This window comes from Orycteropus afer, unplaced genomic scaffold (assembly GCF_000298275.1).
Source record: "Orycteropus afer afer isolate SDZICR_OR568_19922 unplaced genomic scaffold, OryAfe1.0 scaffold00014, whole genome shotgun sequence".
NCBI lineage: Eukaryota > Metazoa > Chordata > Mammalia > Tubulidentata > Orycteropodidae > Orycteropus > Orycteropus afer.
The window spans coordinates 5,038,241-5,055,514 of NW_006921601.1; the positions used below are offsets into that span (position 1 = coordinate 5,038,241).

Sequence of the window (17,274 nt, forward strand, 5' to 3'; positions counted from 1 at the left end):
TGTGAAAACAACTACCCTGAAAACCGTTAGAACCCGAATAGGCACCAATTGAGACCTATAGCCTCTAGAAGCCTCCATTACCCTGACCATGGTGGATGCCTCTGTCACAGCAGAATAAACAAAGGCAAACAGTGACAGTCTTTGGCTGTGATGGACCAGAGATCATAGGCCTGCTGTATGTCAGAACCCCTCTCACTTCTTTTACTTACTTATAAGCCCAAGAGTTCAGAAACATACATTGCTCTTGAGCCCTGGACAGTGAAGGGTGAGAAAGGTCTGTCTCCTCAGCAGAAAGAATCCACCAAAGAAGTCCAGTCCTCCCGAGCCTGACCAGGCTTGGTCTTGTCTAGAGGACTCTACACGTCTGATTATTCCGGTAATAGGCAACACCTCCCACTTTGCTGTTTATTACTGAAATCTCTGTAGTGGATGCAGTATGGCTCCCAAATAAATGTAGAATCAAACGGCAAAGAAGAGCACTACACAGCTTGACAAGACTCGTCTCACACCCACAACCTGAAGAGAATGAGCTGAAAGGTGGGAAGGAATGGTCCACAGGATGAGGCACTAACTGCCAGTGCTCGGTCTCCTTCCAACTCTCACACCTGAGAGATGCTGTTGGTTAGGCGGAATGACATCCTTTTTGTTCTCTCATTCTCCTGAAAAGAAAAAATATATATATTTGGAATTGGAATGGCCACACGTAGAATTTATTAAGGTGAAAAGGCTAAATGCTGAGATGAGAATTTCCCAGAGTCAAAATGCTCTGGTAGCATAGTGGCTAAGGCATTTGACTGCTAACCAGAAGGCTGGCGGTTCAAACCCACCAGCCACTCCTCAGAAGGACGGTTGGGCATTCCTACTTCCATAGTGATACTGCCTCGGAAACCCAAGGAGGGGTCGCTATGAGTTGAGGCCGACTCGATGGCAAACAACAACAACAACAACAACCAGAAATGCAATAGCAAAACTCACAGAAGCCACTAACCAATGTCTGATAAACAACTGGGGATGGCTGGTCAAGCCCAGCCAAACAGTAGGCAGGTAATAAATGTCAGTGTGATTAATTATACAGCATTGAATTGGTGTCTACACAGGTGGGATCAGGATCAGCCAAAAGGCCAAAGGATCTCTCTTTGCTACAAATAACACATCTCCTTCCTTCCCTCCACCAAGGAGCAGGAAAAGATCCCTTCCTTTCTCCCTCAAAGCCAAATAGAGACCAAGAACTAAGACCAGATGTTTCTCTTTATGGCCATCATGGCCATAGTATAATAAGCACTGAGCTGGGAAGTGAGGCCTGGTTTCTCACCCTAGTTCTCTCATTAATTTGCTGGATGACTGTATGGATGGCATTGTGTCCCCCATTTGGGAATGGGTTGTCTCTGTTATGTTAATGAAGCAGAACTAGTATAGGGTATACAGTGAGTCAATCTCTTGAAATATAAATGAGATTAAACAAGAAAGCAGAGCAGAGATGGGGAAAGAGGGATGCCAAGCCACATGAAGATTGCTCAGGAGCAGAAGCTCAGAAGAGACAAGGACTTTCCTCCAGAACCAACAGAGAGGGAACCTTGTCCCCTAGAGCTGGCACCCTGAATTTGGACTTCTAGCCTCCTAAGCTGTGAGAAAAAAAGTTTCGGTTTGTTAAAGCCACCCATTTGTGGTATTTCTGTTATAGCAACATTAAGACAGTGACCTTGGGCATGCACATTCACCTCTCTCACTTCCAATCCTCATTGGAAACTGGAACTGATGATGCTTGCATTACCCTGCCTTTCTACAGGCTGAAGGATTGGAAGTGAGGGTTCACTGTTACCACTATCTCTCGTGCCACCTCAGCCACTTTACATTAGGTTGCTCTGGACATGTCGCTCAAATGCCCACTGACTGCCCACCCCCACCCTGTTTGCCAGCTGGCAGCAATTCTTTACCATATGACGCCGCCGCCTTTTGGGCTGGATGCCCTCTTGTATGTAGTGTGGCCATGGGAAGCCCTGGGGAGTGGAACATCCACTCTCACTAGACACCTCCTCAGAGTCTGAGTCCTCCTGCCTTGGCTGGGCAAACCGTTTATCTGGGTAGATCTCCTTCAACCAGCCCTCAAAGAACACTTCCAGGCAGCGGCCAGCCTCTGCAACCTCTGAGTCAGGCTGAGGGAAGAGAACAGCAATGATGGTCACCTCCTCCAGATGGCTCAAACCCTGGGCTGAGATTGATGGGACACCCGGAAGTTGGCGTTTTCACCTCAGGTCTCAAGATAACCATTTTGGCATCAGCTCTAAAAGCAGAAGTGACCCTGACAGATGGCCCAATCACTAGCCCCTCCCCATCTTTGCCCTGAGTCCATGAGATTCCCAAGTGTAGGAGAGAGCTTTTAAGCCCATAGCAGCCCAGGACCCAACCTGACTCCTCATCTAGCTGGGACAGTCTCCAAGCCACTGGGGAGTAGAGGCGAGGGAAGCAGGGCAGGACCTACGTAATTGAACTTAGCACAGTTCCAGAACATGAGGCGCACATCTGACACCACCTCCTCTGGGGTGGTGTAATGAGCTGGGTCCTTCTTTTGCAGCTTCCTTCGGATGATTGACAGATCCATGGGCCTCTTGATAATCTGGTAATAATGCCGGGCCTCGTAAAGAGAGAAGGGAAAGAGGAAGACAAAAGTGAAGGTACAAATGTGAAGGAAAAATGGGTGGAGAATGAGTTGGAATAGAACAAATGGAAGAAAGAAACAGTAAGAAGCAGCAGGAAATAAAAAAGAGAAAGAAGACAGAGAGAAAGGGCAAAGGAGGAATGGGTCACTTGACAAGTCAGGTCTGATGCTGTAGCAGTTGGGAGTATGGAGTGACCATGGTTCCCAGCTCCCCTGGACCATCCACAAATTAGTATTACTTCCAGAGGCCATGCTCTGAGTCTACCCAGGGAACCACAGTGACCCTACCAATGTCCTTGGGTCCTCTGAGCAAAAAGGACAGTAGCAGACAGAAACGGTGGGGTCTTCCTTACCAGGGGGCTGACGGGTTCATGGAAGGGCAGGCTGAGGCTATTGCAGCACAGGGACAGCACCAGCTTCTCACACTTCTGCAGAAATCAGAATTGGTGACAGTGTTATTTTGTTCTGGCCCTGTCTCAATAAGAACTAAAGCTGGTGACTCTGATAACTTTAGAAGGCTTGGCTGTCCCACAGGGTGTGAACCACCACACTAAGACACAGTGTAGGTTCCCAGGCCAGAGAAAAACAGTTAGCAGAAGGAAAATCATGGCAACCCCTCATGAGCCAAGTTGCTAGGCAGAGGCCAAAAGAGAGGTGCCAGAAAAGGCCTTCCGTTCCCTCGGAGAAGCCTCAGTCCCTATAGGCATAGGAAGGGCTGCCCTGAGCAGGAGACCCTGCTCCCAAAGACTCTTCCCTACCTTCTGGTCATACATGCTCAGTCCAGGAGGTGCCCTCACTCCAGGCTGGTTGTAGCGGGCATTCTCACAGTCGTATTCCATCTCAGGCTGGGTCAGGCTGCGGCATAAGGTACATACCCACTCCCCCCTGCATAGACAGATGAGGCCAAGGCAGGCCAAGTTGGTGTTAACAGCACCACCATTCCCTGTCCCTCTGCCTTAAGAGAGACATGGTAGCAGTGGCATGGGAAACTGAGTCCCTAGACCTGCCCTATAGGGAATGGATTCCTAGACACAAGCTTGAAAGAAATTCAATAATTCAGTGTTTAGTGAATCCAGAAAAACAGGAGTTATGAAAGGAGCTGGGGCAGGAGTAAGGGGACAAATCTATGTGCAGGAAGAAGCTGGGAACAGAGAAGGAAGCGACGACAACCAAATATCAAACATCCACCTGTCTGTGTGCAGAAGGCACACAGCTGTAAGGCCCACCAATTCACACATCTCAAATCCTGAAGGCCTGGAAAGGGGAGATAAGCTTGTCCTGGGGAGCTGTGTGGGGCTTGGCCTGGAATAATAATCACTGAGAGATAACTCTGCTTGCCAGGCAATGGCCCTGGGCTGGTATGACTCACCCTGGAAAGCTGAGCAAGGCAGGCACATGGCAGGAGAGGTGGTACACTTTCGGGCAGCGATCACAGCACAGCAACTCTCCCCCATTGAGGCACACAGCACAGAAGTCTTCATTCTCTATGGGTGCTGGGGGGCCCTTCTTGGCTACAGGGTTTCGAGGAATGAGTCTGTGTTCCTCAGAAGCTGCACTCTCCACATCCGGTGGCCTCTGCCCAGCCAGAGAAGTGACGGTGACCTTTCTTCCCCCGAGACTTGGGGCTTGGATGGCATCAGGCAGGTTGTCCTGGCTGACCTTGGAGAAGATGTGAGTCTGAGTGATTGGAGCACAACACCTACTATTTGTTGGGGGAGGGAAGGAGAACAGCAGGCCCTGAGCACCTACTGTGAGAACCACTTATTCCAGGACCCCAAGCCAGCCACACCCCATGAATTCTGGGACACCTCATTCATAATGTACATCTTACAGGCTCCTTGCAGTAAGGACAAAATCTGACCAAGCCGCAGCCCCACTCGGGGCCTTAGGCCAAGGCCCCTGAGCCAGAATTCTGGCAGCAGCAGAGAAAAAGGAGAGATTCGTGTGTTGGGTCATGGTTGAAGGCCAAGGCAGAGCAAAGTGGTACCCAGGGCTTTGAACCCGTTCAAACCGATTCAGTCATGGACAATGAAGTGAAATTGGAACAGATCAAAATTTTTGAAGTTTGAGTGAGGTAGAATGATAACCAGAATGGGAAAAATTATAGGTCAAAGCCCTGGAATGGGAGACTTGGAAGAAGCATAGTGAGCCCTTTCAAGGGGCTGACATGGGAGATTGGATTATTGCCAGGATTATGAAGAGCAACACACATTCAAAGTGGCCATAGTCAGCTGCCATCTTTGACTGAGGCACCATTGTTTCCTACTGTGCTGTTCAAGAGACTTAGTTGCTATGCAACATGCACACTGCCCTTGTTTTCTAGGAGGGAGATTAAGTTTCTAGCAAGACATTGACTTGTAATTTTTCCCATTCTAGTTTTGTTCTAGTTCACAGATATTTTACAAATTTGGATTCATTCTGGTTTCTCTTCATCAGCCATGACTTAACTGGAAGAACTGGTGGTACCTTAATAGACATGCTGGAGGACTCAGTGCCACACTCAATGATCAGCAGGAAGCTCCCATCCTGATCATTCTTCTGTGGTTTCAGCTTGAATACAGGCATCTCTCCCGAGGAGGCGGCACAAATCTTGAGTCGCTCCAGTCGCACATAGGGAATCTTGGGCTCACTGTTTAAGGCTCTGTGGGTAAAGAAACACCCCTGAGTCTTGGTGGGAGCCTTCTCAGTCTCTAAGCTAAACAAGAGAGTTCCCTGAAGAGGGAGGAGTGCACACAGAGTGCCCATCACACGGGGCAGGAGCCAGGATGCCCTCCTACAATCATCCAAGACATTCAATCACACACACTTGAAGGTCTAGGGGTTAAAGAAAGCAGTTAGAGGGAAATTTCTCTTTTCAGTTAAGTCATCAAAGATGCTTATTTTCTCTGCCAATCTCCCAAGACATGAAAGTTGAGGGTGAGGGAAGTTGGGCCAAGAGTTTGTTACCTGATGCTCTGGTTCTCATTTGTATCCAGCTCTAGGGTTCCTTGTTCAAAATTCTCATACTCTAAGGACAAAGACAAATACCTGTGCCATATATTTGTGACAATACATCTGCCACCCATACCTGTAATCACTTGTTAACACAGTTTAAAACCAAAAACCAAAAGCAAAAACTCACTGCTGTTGAATCAGTACCGACTCATAGCGACCCCTCCTTGGGCTTCTGAGGTGGTATCACTACGGAAGTAGATTGTCCCATCTTCCTTCCGAGGAGTGGTAGGTGGGTTTGAACTGCCAGCCTTCTGGTTAGCAGTCAAATGCCTTAGGCACTATGCCACCAGAGCTCTGTTTACCCATAACTGAACTAATAAAGCTGTAATCACATACCTTTCACTACTCCTGTCACCCATACCTGCTACTCATTTCTACTACTCACACTTTTAGCCACATACCTGATACACTACTATGACTCATTCTATAATCATCGGTAGTGGTGACCATGCTACCATGGGTCTCCTTGAGAGGGGAGTATGGCTACCTTGTTTTAAAAAGATGAACACTCAAAGGCTGGGTTGGGTCAGGCACAGAGGGGCCAGATTCTCACTCTTGAAATGAGCTAGAAGTCATTTATTCCCAGTGCTTGGGCATTGCCTGCTCTCGGGAGTCATCCTGTCTGGCCTCTGCCTTTTCTGTCAGGTACTGGGATTCTAGCAATGCCTGAATCCAGCTCACACACCATAGGCAATAGGGAGCCCAGCTGGTGCAGTCTGTATAGATGGGCAAGAGGTAATGGTAAGGAGAGAAGGGGGAACTAACAGTTATGTAGCACCCACTCAGCTCCAGGCAAAACCCTAGGCACTTTACAAGTGATACAGTAAAATCCAGCATATGGACAACCAAAGTCCAAAAATTGTAATTGCATAAAACGCATGTTTACATTATTGTACAGTTATTAAGAACAATAATTGTTCAAATGATCTTTCAGGCAGTGTAAGGAAAAAAAAAAAAAGGATCATTACAACAAACTAAACAGACATCAAACACTAAACTGGAAAAGCCCCAAATCATCACCAGGCAGTTGCTTCCTATCTCCCCAATTAGTCCTCACCTTCCACAGAAGAAGGAAAACTTAGCCCTGCTCCCTAGAGAAGGGGCGTGAATAACTGAGCAGATCACAGCCAATCTCCAATCCTCCAAATTCCCTTTACTATGGGCACAACGCAAATCCACACTACTGCCAGTGCAAGGCAAATTCTTGTTACTACAGAGTCAGTTACCAAGTGGTTTTACTATACTAATTTGTCCCAGTAGCCTATGAAGTAGACATGATTAGCCCCATTTAGAGAGAAAGAAAGGAGCTCTGGTAGCATAGTGCCTAAAGCATTTGACTGCTAACCAAAAGGCTGGCGGTTCAAACCAACCAGCCACTCCTCGGAAGGAAGGTTGGGCAATCTACTTCCGTAGTGATACCACCTCAGAAACCCAAGGAGTGGTCGGTATGAGTCGGATCTGACTTGACAGCAGTGTGTTGCGTTTAGAGAGAAAGTTACTGCGTTTAGAGAGAAAGAAACCAGTTCAGAGAGGTTAAGTATCTTACCTAGGATTGAACATAAAGAGAAAGAACTGGTTTTTAAATCAGAGTTGTCTGACTTCAAGGTTCATGTTGTTTGCCCTGTATTATTTTGCCAAGGCTAGCCCTTCTGGGGTGAGTTTTCCTGTTCCCCTCTACCTATAACCCAGACTTTCAGGAGTTCTTGCAAAGGGGACATCACAAGAAGGCCAAGTCCTGACCATGGCTGCATTAGCTGAGGCTACAGTGAGGAAAGTAGAACAGCTATTTACAAGTCAGTTCTGGAGAGGAGAACTGAATTAGCCGTAGAGACAAATGCTGCTCTCCAGGCTCAGAGCCTGTCTACTGGCCTGTCTTGTTTAGGAAGTGCAGAGTCCATCTGCTCAAGTCCATGGCCAGTGCAAAAGGCAGACTGCTTACTCGAGCCTCACCTTTTGGGTTCCGGTACTGCTGCAGAGCCATGGATGTGTTGACTGGTGGGGCCAATGGAGGTCTTTTCACTGACAGGTTAATTGGTTCCTCAAGTTCTGAGGGGACACTCAAGTCCTTGGGAGCATCCAGACTATGGATCGTGGGGCCTTGCACCAGAGAGTCAGTGAAGCGGGCGGGCTCCTCACTTTCCATCTTTCAAAAGTAAAAGGCCAACAAGAATCAAAGAAGTGAGATATTTTGCATTGTAAGTCTAAGAGCTGTTAAGCTAAGGCCAGAATAAGGCCAACCTTTTGCCCAGTGATAAGTAGAGGGAGCCGGATGTATTTTGCCAAGACTTACCTTACACAGGGCATTTCCCCGGGAGCGGTCTGCCTCATCCGTGGGGACCAGCGGCACAGCTCGGCAGGAGCCAGAGCTGGAGCTGGATCCAGTTTCTGGCTGCGTGTCAGAAGTTGGAGGCATGTTCTGTAGAGGGCAAGATGCCAGGCTAGGCACAGCCTGGGTGTGACCAGACATTAGGCTGGGCCTGGCCTGAGAGTGATCACTTGCCAGGCTTTTGGTTGCCTGAGGGGGTTCACTCATCAGATTAGGCATGGATTGATGGGTGCTACGCACCAGGCTGGGCACGGTCTGTAGGTGGTTAGTTGTCAGGCTAGATATGGGCTGGCTCTGACCACTTGTCAGGGACCCACTCAGAAGACTTGGTACTGCCTGGGGAGGGCCAGCTGTCAGGCTGCTTACGCTCTGGATCTGGGGGTCAAGGGTCCTTGTCAGCCTGGGAGATGACACCTCCATCTCCAGAGTATTAGAAAAGCCCATAATGCTCACCGAGGTGGAGTGCTGCAGGAACAGAGGCAAGGATAAAGTTAGGCTGTTATCTGAGAAGGGTGGGAAGGAGAGGAGAGACCCAACCCACAAAAGCTCCCAGGCTCAGATTTCACTCTGGCCTCAGTCTCATAGCTGCAGAGAATTCAGGTAGCACATGAAGTCCTGTTCCTATTACCTAGCACCAAAGAGGTTGCCAGACAACAATACAGAGAGGCAGACACAGGCTGAAAACATTGGTAAGTGTGTGTGTACGTGTGTATATGTGAGAGGGAGAGAGACAGAGAGCCTACTGCCTGGCCTGTGGTATTTGAGTTACACACTCATATACATCACCATCATCATCAGTAGCAGCAGCAGCAGCGGCAGCTATATCCCCAACCCCTAATCCAGTATCTAATCAAAGGATTGGACTGTGAGACTGCCCTCCCATTTCACATTCCCCTCTGGCTGTACCACTAGTGGTTTATCTTCCCTTCAGGAAGGCCCACTAGGTGATTTCTGTTACATACAGTGGCAAGGAGTTAAGAAGGCTCATACTCTGATCTACCTCAGACCTCCTTTGAGAGAATGCCAAGGCTTAGGTAGTCCCAAACAGTCCTGAGAAGCCTGGGTCAACTCCAAGGTCTTCTCACAGATTTATTCCCATCAACTCATCAGCATTGGATGAGGGCTTTATGATGATCTTAAGGTCTTGTCTAGCCCTGATGGACCTGCCAAAGCCCTTCCAGACCAGAGGCAGAGTAGCTCAGAGCAGCCAGGTTTTAATATCACCCAGTCTGTGCAATCACTGGGTGAGGCAATAATGTTCCAAGCCCAGGAATTCGAAAAGAATTCCTAACTACTTAGCAACATCTAACTACTTAGCAACCTAAGGAGAAGACACTTAAAAATTTTATTGAAAAAAGAATAAGTTGAAGCCATATAGACTTCTGTACTGAATCCATTTATGTTCTTTTCGATGAAAAATAAAACAGATTTGATGGAGGGGAGGGGGGGGAGGGGGAGTGGTTCTAAATGCAATCTTCAGGATTTTGAAGTTGGACAGCCCTTCTTCTTCTTCATTTAAAGGCTAAAGATATAACAATATGACCTCTTTTTAAAGTCAAAGGGAAAACAAGTAAGCATCTCTAAGCTTCCAACATCAAGTGTCCTAAACCTGTCATTCCTTTCCCCATGACTAAGATGTTCAAATTTCCACAGGAAAATAAATATGTCAAATACGCAAAATGCAAACTGCCGTAGAGTCGGATCTGACTCACAGCAACCCCTCCTTGGATTTCCAAAGTGGTATCACTATGGAAGTACATTGCTCAATCTTCCTTCTGAGGAGTGGCTGGTGGGTTTGAACCACCAGCCTTCTGGTTAGCAGTCAAGTGCCTTAGGCACTATGCCACCAGAGCTCCTAAATATGTCAAATATACTCTCAAATTTCAATAACAAGTAGACAAACTATTTTTCAGTGAAGAAAAGACTGTCCTTGTGTCAATGAATGTCATGTCTGTTCACCCAGTCCTGAAGTCAGATCGTAGGAGGCACCAGCACTACATCCCTCCTCCCTGGTCCAAGCTAACACCAAATCCCATCAATTCTATTGCTTAAATACCTCTCAAATACACTCACTAATTCCTCTTTTTACTGCTCTCACTCTAGCCTAACCTACTTTCATACCTTTCCAGACTACAGTAATAGCCTCCTCAGTGGAGAAATATTTCAAAACACAAATCTGATCATCTCATTCCCTTGCATAAAGCCCCGAGCGTACTCTATGGCTCTTAGGAAAACTTCAGAAATGCTTGACAAGGTTCTGAAGGCCCTGATGACCTGACCCCTGTCCTCCTTTGCAGCCATGGCTCATTCACTGAGCTCCAGCCGCTCAAATTTTTCAGCTCCCGAAACATGCCGAACTCTCCCTCTACCTACGACCCGCATCCCTTTCAGACTGCTTCCTCTACTGGTAACATTCTCCTACTCCTGCCACTTGATCTGCTTGTCCTTCTTCAGAACTCAACTCCAATGTCACTGTTTTACAGCAAAGCCATCACTCACTCTCTACGCCAGACCAGGTTCTCCTCTTTCATGCTTTCCTAACTCCTTACACCTCACTCTCACAGAACAATTTGTGATTATCATTTGCCCAATGTCCACTTCCCTCACTAAATTTTAAGCTCCATTAGGGTATGGATCGTGTCTATTTTGCTTACCCACTGTATACCTAGATTCAAGAAAAATGCCTGGATGAATGAATGAATGAAGGAGCTATTTAAAATATAAACACGTGACTGTTCACTTTAAAGATCTTAAGCCAAATGAGCAGCAGCTTAGTTCTACTAACAACTGAGTCTATGAGTCCCCTCTAATAAATGTTTTTATTACTAAAATAATTGAGAATTTATTATACGCAAAACCGTTTTCTAGGTATTTTACACACATAAGCTCATTTAATTCTCACAAGAACCATTAAAGGATCATTGTGAAGGTTAAAAGAGATAATCCGTAGAAACATTTAGAACAATAGCTAGCACATTGTATAGGTGCTCAACAAACCTAAGCTGTCACTCTGCTGTTATTGTTATTGTTATTATTGTTGTTGCCCTAATTTTACACTTGAGAAAAATGAGCTTCCGAAAAGCATAAGAAATTTCTTTATATTATTATAAAGGGCATCATTTTATAAATTTGTTTTCTTTACTTGTGCTCAGAAATAGAAATGCAATTGACTTTTATATATTGACCTTGTACTCAGAGATCTTGCTAAAATATATTAATTTCAATGGTAGTTTGTTTCAGATTTTGTGTGTACACAAATCATGTCACCAGTGAATAATGAGTTTTGTTATTCTTTTCCAGTCCATCCTTACATTTGTTTTTCTTGCCTTACTCTACTTCCTAAAACCTCCGGTGAGGTGTTGAATAGAAATAGTAATAACAGCCATCTTAGTCACATTGCTGATTTCAGGGTGGTGCTGTCAGTATTTCACCAATAGAGATGATAGTTAAGGTAGGTTTTTTGGATTCAGAATCCAGCTCTCTGGCACTGAACCCACATCTTGATTCTGGCTTGTTTCTGCCTCTCTCTGTGCTTACTCCTTTCCCCTGTCTCTCCTGACCTCTGTTCTTCAATCATTTTCTCTCTCTCTTCTTTCCTATTTTCCTTTCTCCTCATCATGTTTCTCTTCTCTTACCATCCTTTCCCTTATTATTCAACGGCTTTAATATAGCCTATATTTTCTAGTCTCAATTTTAAAAGCAGCTGAGTTGAGTGCCTTCTGTTTCTCTTTCCAAAGAAAGGCTTGCTTTTGAATTTTCCTTGGTAGTTTGATAATGTTCAATAGAAAGGCTCCAATTTGCTAAGTCCCAAAGTAAGAGAAATTGAAAAGATGGAGATGTGGAGAGAATCAACCCAAAATGAACAATAAACTACATGGGGACCCCAGCTTGAGGGACTGAGGCAGAAATCAATGGTTATCTATCTCAAACATGCCCTAGTCTATACTTCTTGGAATTCCCTTGTTGTTCTGCTTAGACACTGCCACAGCTTTCTAATGTCCTATATTTCCTTATCTATGGACAAGAATATACAATGAGTATTGCATTCCCTTTTGTAATATATGACAATGTAATCCTTAGGAGCTCTGGTAGCATGGTGCCTAAGGCACTTGACTGCTAACCAGAAGGCTGGCGGTTCAAACCCACCAGCCACTCCTTGGAAGGAAGGTCGGGCAATCCTACTCCTGTAGTGATACTGCCTAGGAAACCCAAGGAGGGGTCGCTATGAGTCAGGGCTGACTCAATGGCACATAACAACAACAACAACCCTTTGAGCTGGATTCTTTCACCTTTGCACTATCTGACACATTTAATGCAGTTCTGATGTTCACTGTATCTACTGATGCTTGACTTTGAGAACGGCATATGTGGTTTTCAATGAGCTCCTTGGTGCCGAGCATTTAGAACCAGCAAAATCCATCTGGGCACATCCTAGTGATAATGGACAGGTGCTATATGTCACAAGACATACACAAGATACAATTCCTAAGGACAAAATTTTCCAAATTGAGATTAGAGATCACATTTGCCCATTTGTCCTAAGTACTTACTGCATATCATAAAATGTTGGTTAATATAATGATAAAGGAGAGGAGTGCATGCAGACTAAGCAGTTTGTGGAAACTCTGTCAGAGTTTATTTTGACCTAGGCCTGCTGGATCTGCTCCCATAATACCCAGTAGACAGTATGTGGGCAGTCAAAAGCCTTAAGATACTGTGGACTGATCTCTTTCAGCTACAGATCTACAGCCAATTCCAAGAAGGCCAAGGCTATTGGAAGGTGGGATGAAGCTCTGTATGGTAACAAGAACCTGGGAAACTTCTATGGGAGAATTCTGAGAAGGAATCAGAGACAGTGCCATGGGTAAGCCAGCCCCAACCCCATTTCTACAAGATATACAAATGCAATGACATTTCTGGAACTTTTATATGCTCTGGGTTAGCTATTCTTGGTAATTTATCTGGTGCTCTGGAGTGAAGGGTTAGAAAATCTTTAAACAAAAGGTACTATAATTAATGCACAGAAAGAGAGAGGTGTCAGCCTCCACCCTACTGGGTTGCCAGTTCTTCTAGGTGAGTGGGGAAAAGAATAGGACCAAATTTCAGGGGCAGGAAAGAAGACTGAGTCTCTAGGGCATCGAGTAAAGGAAAGGGCTCAGGAACATGCTAAGGTTAGAGAAGAACTTGGGAATGTGGCCACGATACTGACACTAGTAGCTTCACACATGGAAGGAGCTTATCTTTCAATGGAGAGGATACTTCCTGCCTGTCTTGCACCCAGGATTGTCAAGAGGTCAGATGAGAGAATGTGAAAGTGTTTTTGCCTGCTGTAAAGTCTGTTTAGGGCTATTCATGACACTTCTGAGCTGTCAACTACATAATCAACATCTTAACTTCATCGTCACATGCAAAACTTTGAGATTGAGGGAAAATACATATATATTGAGACTTGCAAGTGAAAATAAACTATTGTCTAGTTCAGAGAGGAAGAGTAGTCAAGATGCCAAAAACATTGACTCTGATAATCAGTTCAGGTCATCTTTGGACTGTAACGGGGGATTCCCTTGAGCCTAGAGTCCCCTCTTATTTCTTATTCTTCTCACTTGCTCTTAATTTTCTCTCCTTCTCCAAATTATGTTGTTTCTATTTCCTCATTTCCTCCTCTTACCTCTATCTCTGCCTGACCTGTGACCTGCCTGACTTATATGAATTACCTCACCTCTACCCTTTTTGATTCTATCTGTCCATACCACCTGATTCCACAACTTGTCTGACCTGGGACCTCCCAAAATTGTCTGATTTTCAACATCTTCTGCTTGTCAGCTTTGCAACACTTTACTCACCTGACCTGTCATCTGCCTGACCTGCTACTCTCCCTCTCCCCATTGTCATCACCCAGATCTTTTTCTCAAGAGTTCAATGTGCTTACATTATAATTCTAATGATCGCCACAAGGTGTCAACATTCAAAGGAAGAAGGACTGTTCTTTCTCACATTCACAGGAAGAGAAATTGAGACACAGAGTAATTACTCAGATTTCCCAGTCATACAGGTCTAAGATTAGGCATCCTGGCTCAGGCTTGAAAGCTTGCTAGCTGGTTTTAATTTTGTGCCATTACCTAGAAATGTAGTACCCTAGTAAGAAGTGATTCAGAAGTCAATAAACAGACACTTAGTGCACATCCCTGAGTTTAATATAAATTTTAGTTTCTTACAGCAAGATAATATTGCTGGGATAAAGTAATGCAGATAGAGTGGTGTTCCACATAAATTAATTTTCAGATATCTGAAACATATCTATTTAAGTAACAAAATACAGTTGGCATAAAACATTGTTTTGAATGGGAGTACTTCTAAAACACCTTACATACTATCCTATCTTAATAAACAGAGAACACGGAGCCTAAAGAGACTATTTCTTAGTGATGACAAGGAACTTTGTTGACCTCTATTGTTGGGTGAGCTATAGTCTAGTTATGCTTTCAGGAACTTATAAGAATGTAGTACTTAGCTTGTTCTTTCATTAAATGCCCTCACAATGTAGTGCTTTTCCAGGTGGTTTCTTTACTTTTCTCATCGTCAGCTGTCATTTCTAGAAGTCTTGATGCCCTACTTCTTTTTGCTTACCACTATAATACAGAACAAAATGAACATTTCCAAAGTAGTCATGTAACTAAGTCAGTTAGGTCAAGAATGCTGACTATATACCTGAGTGTGGGCTTTTACTCTCTTACAGAATAAAACACATAGGTTTTATGGCATCTATTTTCGTTGCTGCTCCAAAGCTTTGTCTGCTCACTTCTGGTTTCAGGTTTTTGTTCCAGTGGTTAAAAGTGTCAAAGACTGAGCACTATGTAAGTATGCAGTAAAAGAAAGGGCCAGTGACTAAGGAGTTGTGTCTCAGGAACACATTGAAGGTCTTTATTCTGGCTGAAGGAAACAAATAAGGAGAGAGGTGAAGGATTTGTGAATTAACTCCTTGGAATATTTCAGTGGTTTAACAGCTTCAATTAGGTAATTGGTTTAACAGTACTAGATCTTGAAACAACTGCACCAAATGCTGAGATAACTGAGGAAGGAACTAACTTTTCCAGTAAGTGGTTTCACATGTTGTTTTTTAATAGTGACGCTGCTCTTGTTGACAGCGCTCCTCCATTTCAATGAAAAGCTCTTGTACTGATTAAGGCTGTGCCTATCCTATGGATATAACTATGCTGATATATGCTAACTGGCCACAGTCAAGTGGGAAAGGGTCCATGGGTAGTGAAGAGAGAAGAACTGAAGAGCACCCAATGCCCTGATGATCCAGGGAGAACCGAGAAACAAAAAGGATGCCAGAGTTGGAGGTGGAAGAAAGAAAGAAGTGGATTCTAGCAAATCTGAAGTGAAAGAAAGAATGAATGGAACCCTCAAAAACTGAGCCTTTGAGAACTAGGCCAGTGGTATTTTGCCCAGGCCAGCAGCCCAAGGCCTAGAAGCAAGGCCCTATTTTCTCCCAGACCAAGAGACCCAGACAAAGACCTTGGGTTTGTTCTGTGAGTGAAAGCAAAAAAGAACTAAATAGACTGGCTTCCCAGAGGGTGCTGAATTCAGGACACCAAACCTGAGAGTTTGGTTTGACTTCTGAGTAGAACAGAGTGGATCTCTGTATGGTTCTGCAGGTGTTGATCCAGAAGCACGCTGTACCCTAAGAAAGCCTCAACAGGCTCTGGAAAAATCCTGAGAAGAGCTACTGTCAGGGCCAAGCTATAAGGAAAGATATTTGGTGAGATTGAGGACCCATGTTCTAGTCTATAGCAGTAGATTTGGAGACTATGATGGTAAGTTATCTAGTGTGTCCTCACATGTGTCAGAGCTTGGTTATGAGCTTAAGCATGTAATTTCCCATCTCTGGGCTTCAATTTCCTCCCCCACAAGCTACTGCAGATATCACTGATTTGCATTAGATCACCTAGTGGAAGCAAATTAAGAGCTTAGCAGTGAATGTGCTTTGATAATGGAGTAACTGTTATTTTTCTGAGTTATTAGTCTGTTCTTCTTCCTTACTCTTAATAATCTGAATCACAGGAATGCCTACAGCTTCTGTTTTGAAATTACATCCCAGAATCCTCCCAAGCCATAAGGTGATGGCCTAAAGTCCTTCGTTGAATATCTGGGGCTACACGATGTGAAGAAAAGAGGCTCCTTTCATAGATGAACCGGGGCTCAGGTCTCTTTCCTTCATTCCATGAGAGCTTTGAGGAAAGGATTCTGTGTGGTTTTCACCAGTCAACTAGTTCAGAAGTACGGAATGAAGCCATCAAAATGTCTTCCTGTTTCACTTAAAACATAAGGGGTTGGTTCTCTTGTAGAGTTGAAACCAAGGTCTTTTTTTTTGGAGTAGCTGGAGCAAGATGAGGAAGCTCAGGCAACAGCAACTGTCAGACAAATGTCAGTGTTCATTCAGAAAAATCCTGCTGGATCCAGATACTGTGATGGGATAAGCTGCTCCTGAGATGGCAGAGCTCAGGCTACTAGAAAACCCATTCTAGAATTTTTATATCTCATTTCAGTGGCAATCTCTCTTTTCACCATTAGCTCATTTAACACCAGCCCCAATGTACTTGTGCATGGCTGCTCTGTTTTAACAAAAGTCCTTCTTTTATCTCAATAAATTCAGTGAGTGGCTCAGAGCATGAATGAGACCCTGGGGAACATGCAGAGAGGTGCCCAGCGCCATCCATAGGTTCCTCCGGTTGTGACCTTCAGATAGACTTCTGACTTCCCTGGAATTCACAGGCCAGCAAAGGGCGCAAGGGGGCTAGCCTCCAAAACATCTTTACCAGATAAAGATAACTGAAACCAAACTAGCCTGGGTCCCAAGACTTCTCCCCAGAAAAGCCCCAATCTACTTTCAAAGACAGGAAAATCCAGCAGGTGAGAGGCCAAATGGAGTCCTACCTCTCCCACCACAGTGCGCAAAGAGAGGCAATTAGCCTAGTCATTGAACACAGGAACTTGTGCTCAACCTAACATTGCCTATGGCCAGCTATATAACCCTTAGGTGGTGACTTAACCTCTCTGTATCTCAGTTTCCATATCTTTCAAAGGGAAAAAAGAAAGTGGCTTCCTCATAGTATTGCTAGGATAAACCAATAGATAAAATGGAATAATCCATGTAAAAAACTTATGGGGCTAGGGGGTGAGGGAAATGGAAACATTACAGTATTACCATTCAAAAAGAAGATGCTCAAAATGTTGTTTGGCATCTCTAAGCTTCACACCTTCTACCCTACCCAACTCCAGCTTCAAGGCAACA

The 17,274-nt window shown here is 44.8% G+C and overlaps 1 protein-coding gene across 1 annotated transcript in view; it reads right to left on the reverse strand.

The window, feature by feature from the left end:
- Positions 1-599: 599 nt before the first annotated feature.
- The window catches only part of TRIM66 (tripartite motif containing 66), a 52,727-nt gene continuing 36,052 nt past the window's right edge, over positions 600-17,274 (reverse strand). Inside the window, exons 11-20 of the mRNA XM_042782835.1 lie at positions 7,941-8,441; positions 7,601-7,793; positions 5,603-5,663; positions 5,123-5,297; positions 4,026-4,315; positions 3,415-3,541; positions 3,010-3,084; positions 2,480-2,632; positions 1,935-2,153; positions 600-659 (exon numbers count right to left, since the gene is read on the reverse strand). Coding sequence (XP_042638769.1) covers positions 600-659; positions 1,935-2,153; positions 2,480-2,632; positions 3,010-3,084; positions 3,415-3,541; positions 4,026-4,315; positions 5,123-5,297; positions 5,603-5,663; positions 7,601-7,793; positions 7,941-8,441 — 1,854 coding nt within the window. The remainder of the gene's footprint in view (positions 660-1,934; positions 2,154-2,479; positions 2,633-3,009; positions 3,085-3,414; positions 3,542-4,025; positions 4,316-5,122; positions 5,298-5,602; positions 5,664-7,600; positions 7,794-7,940; positions 8,442-17,274) is intronic.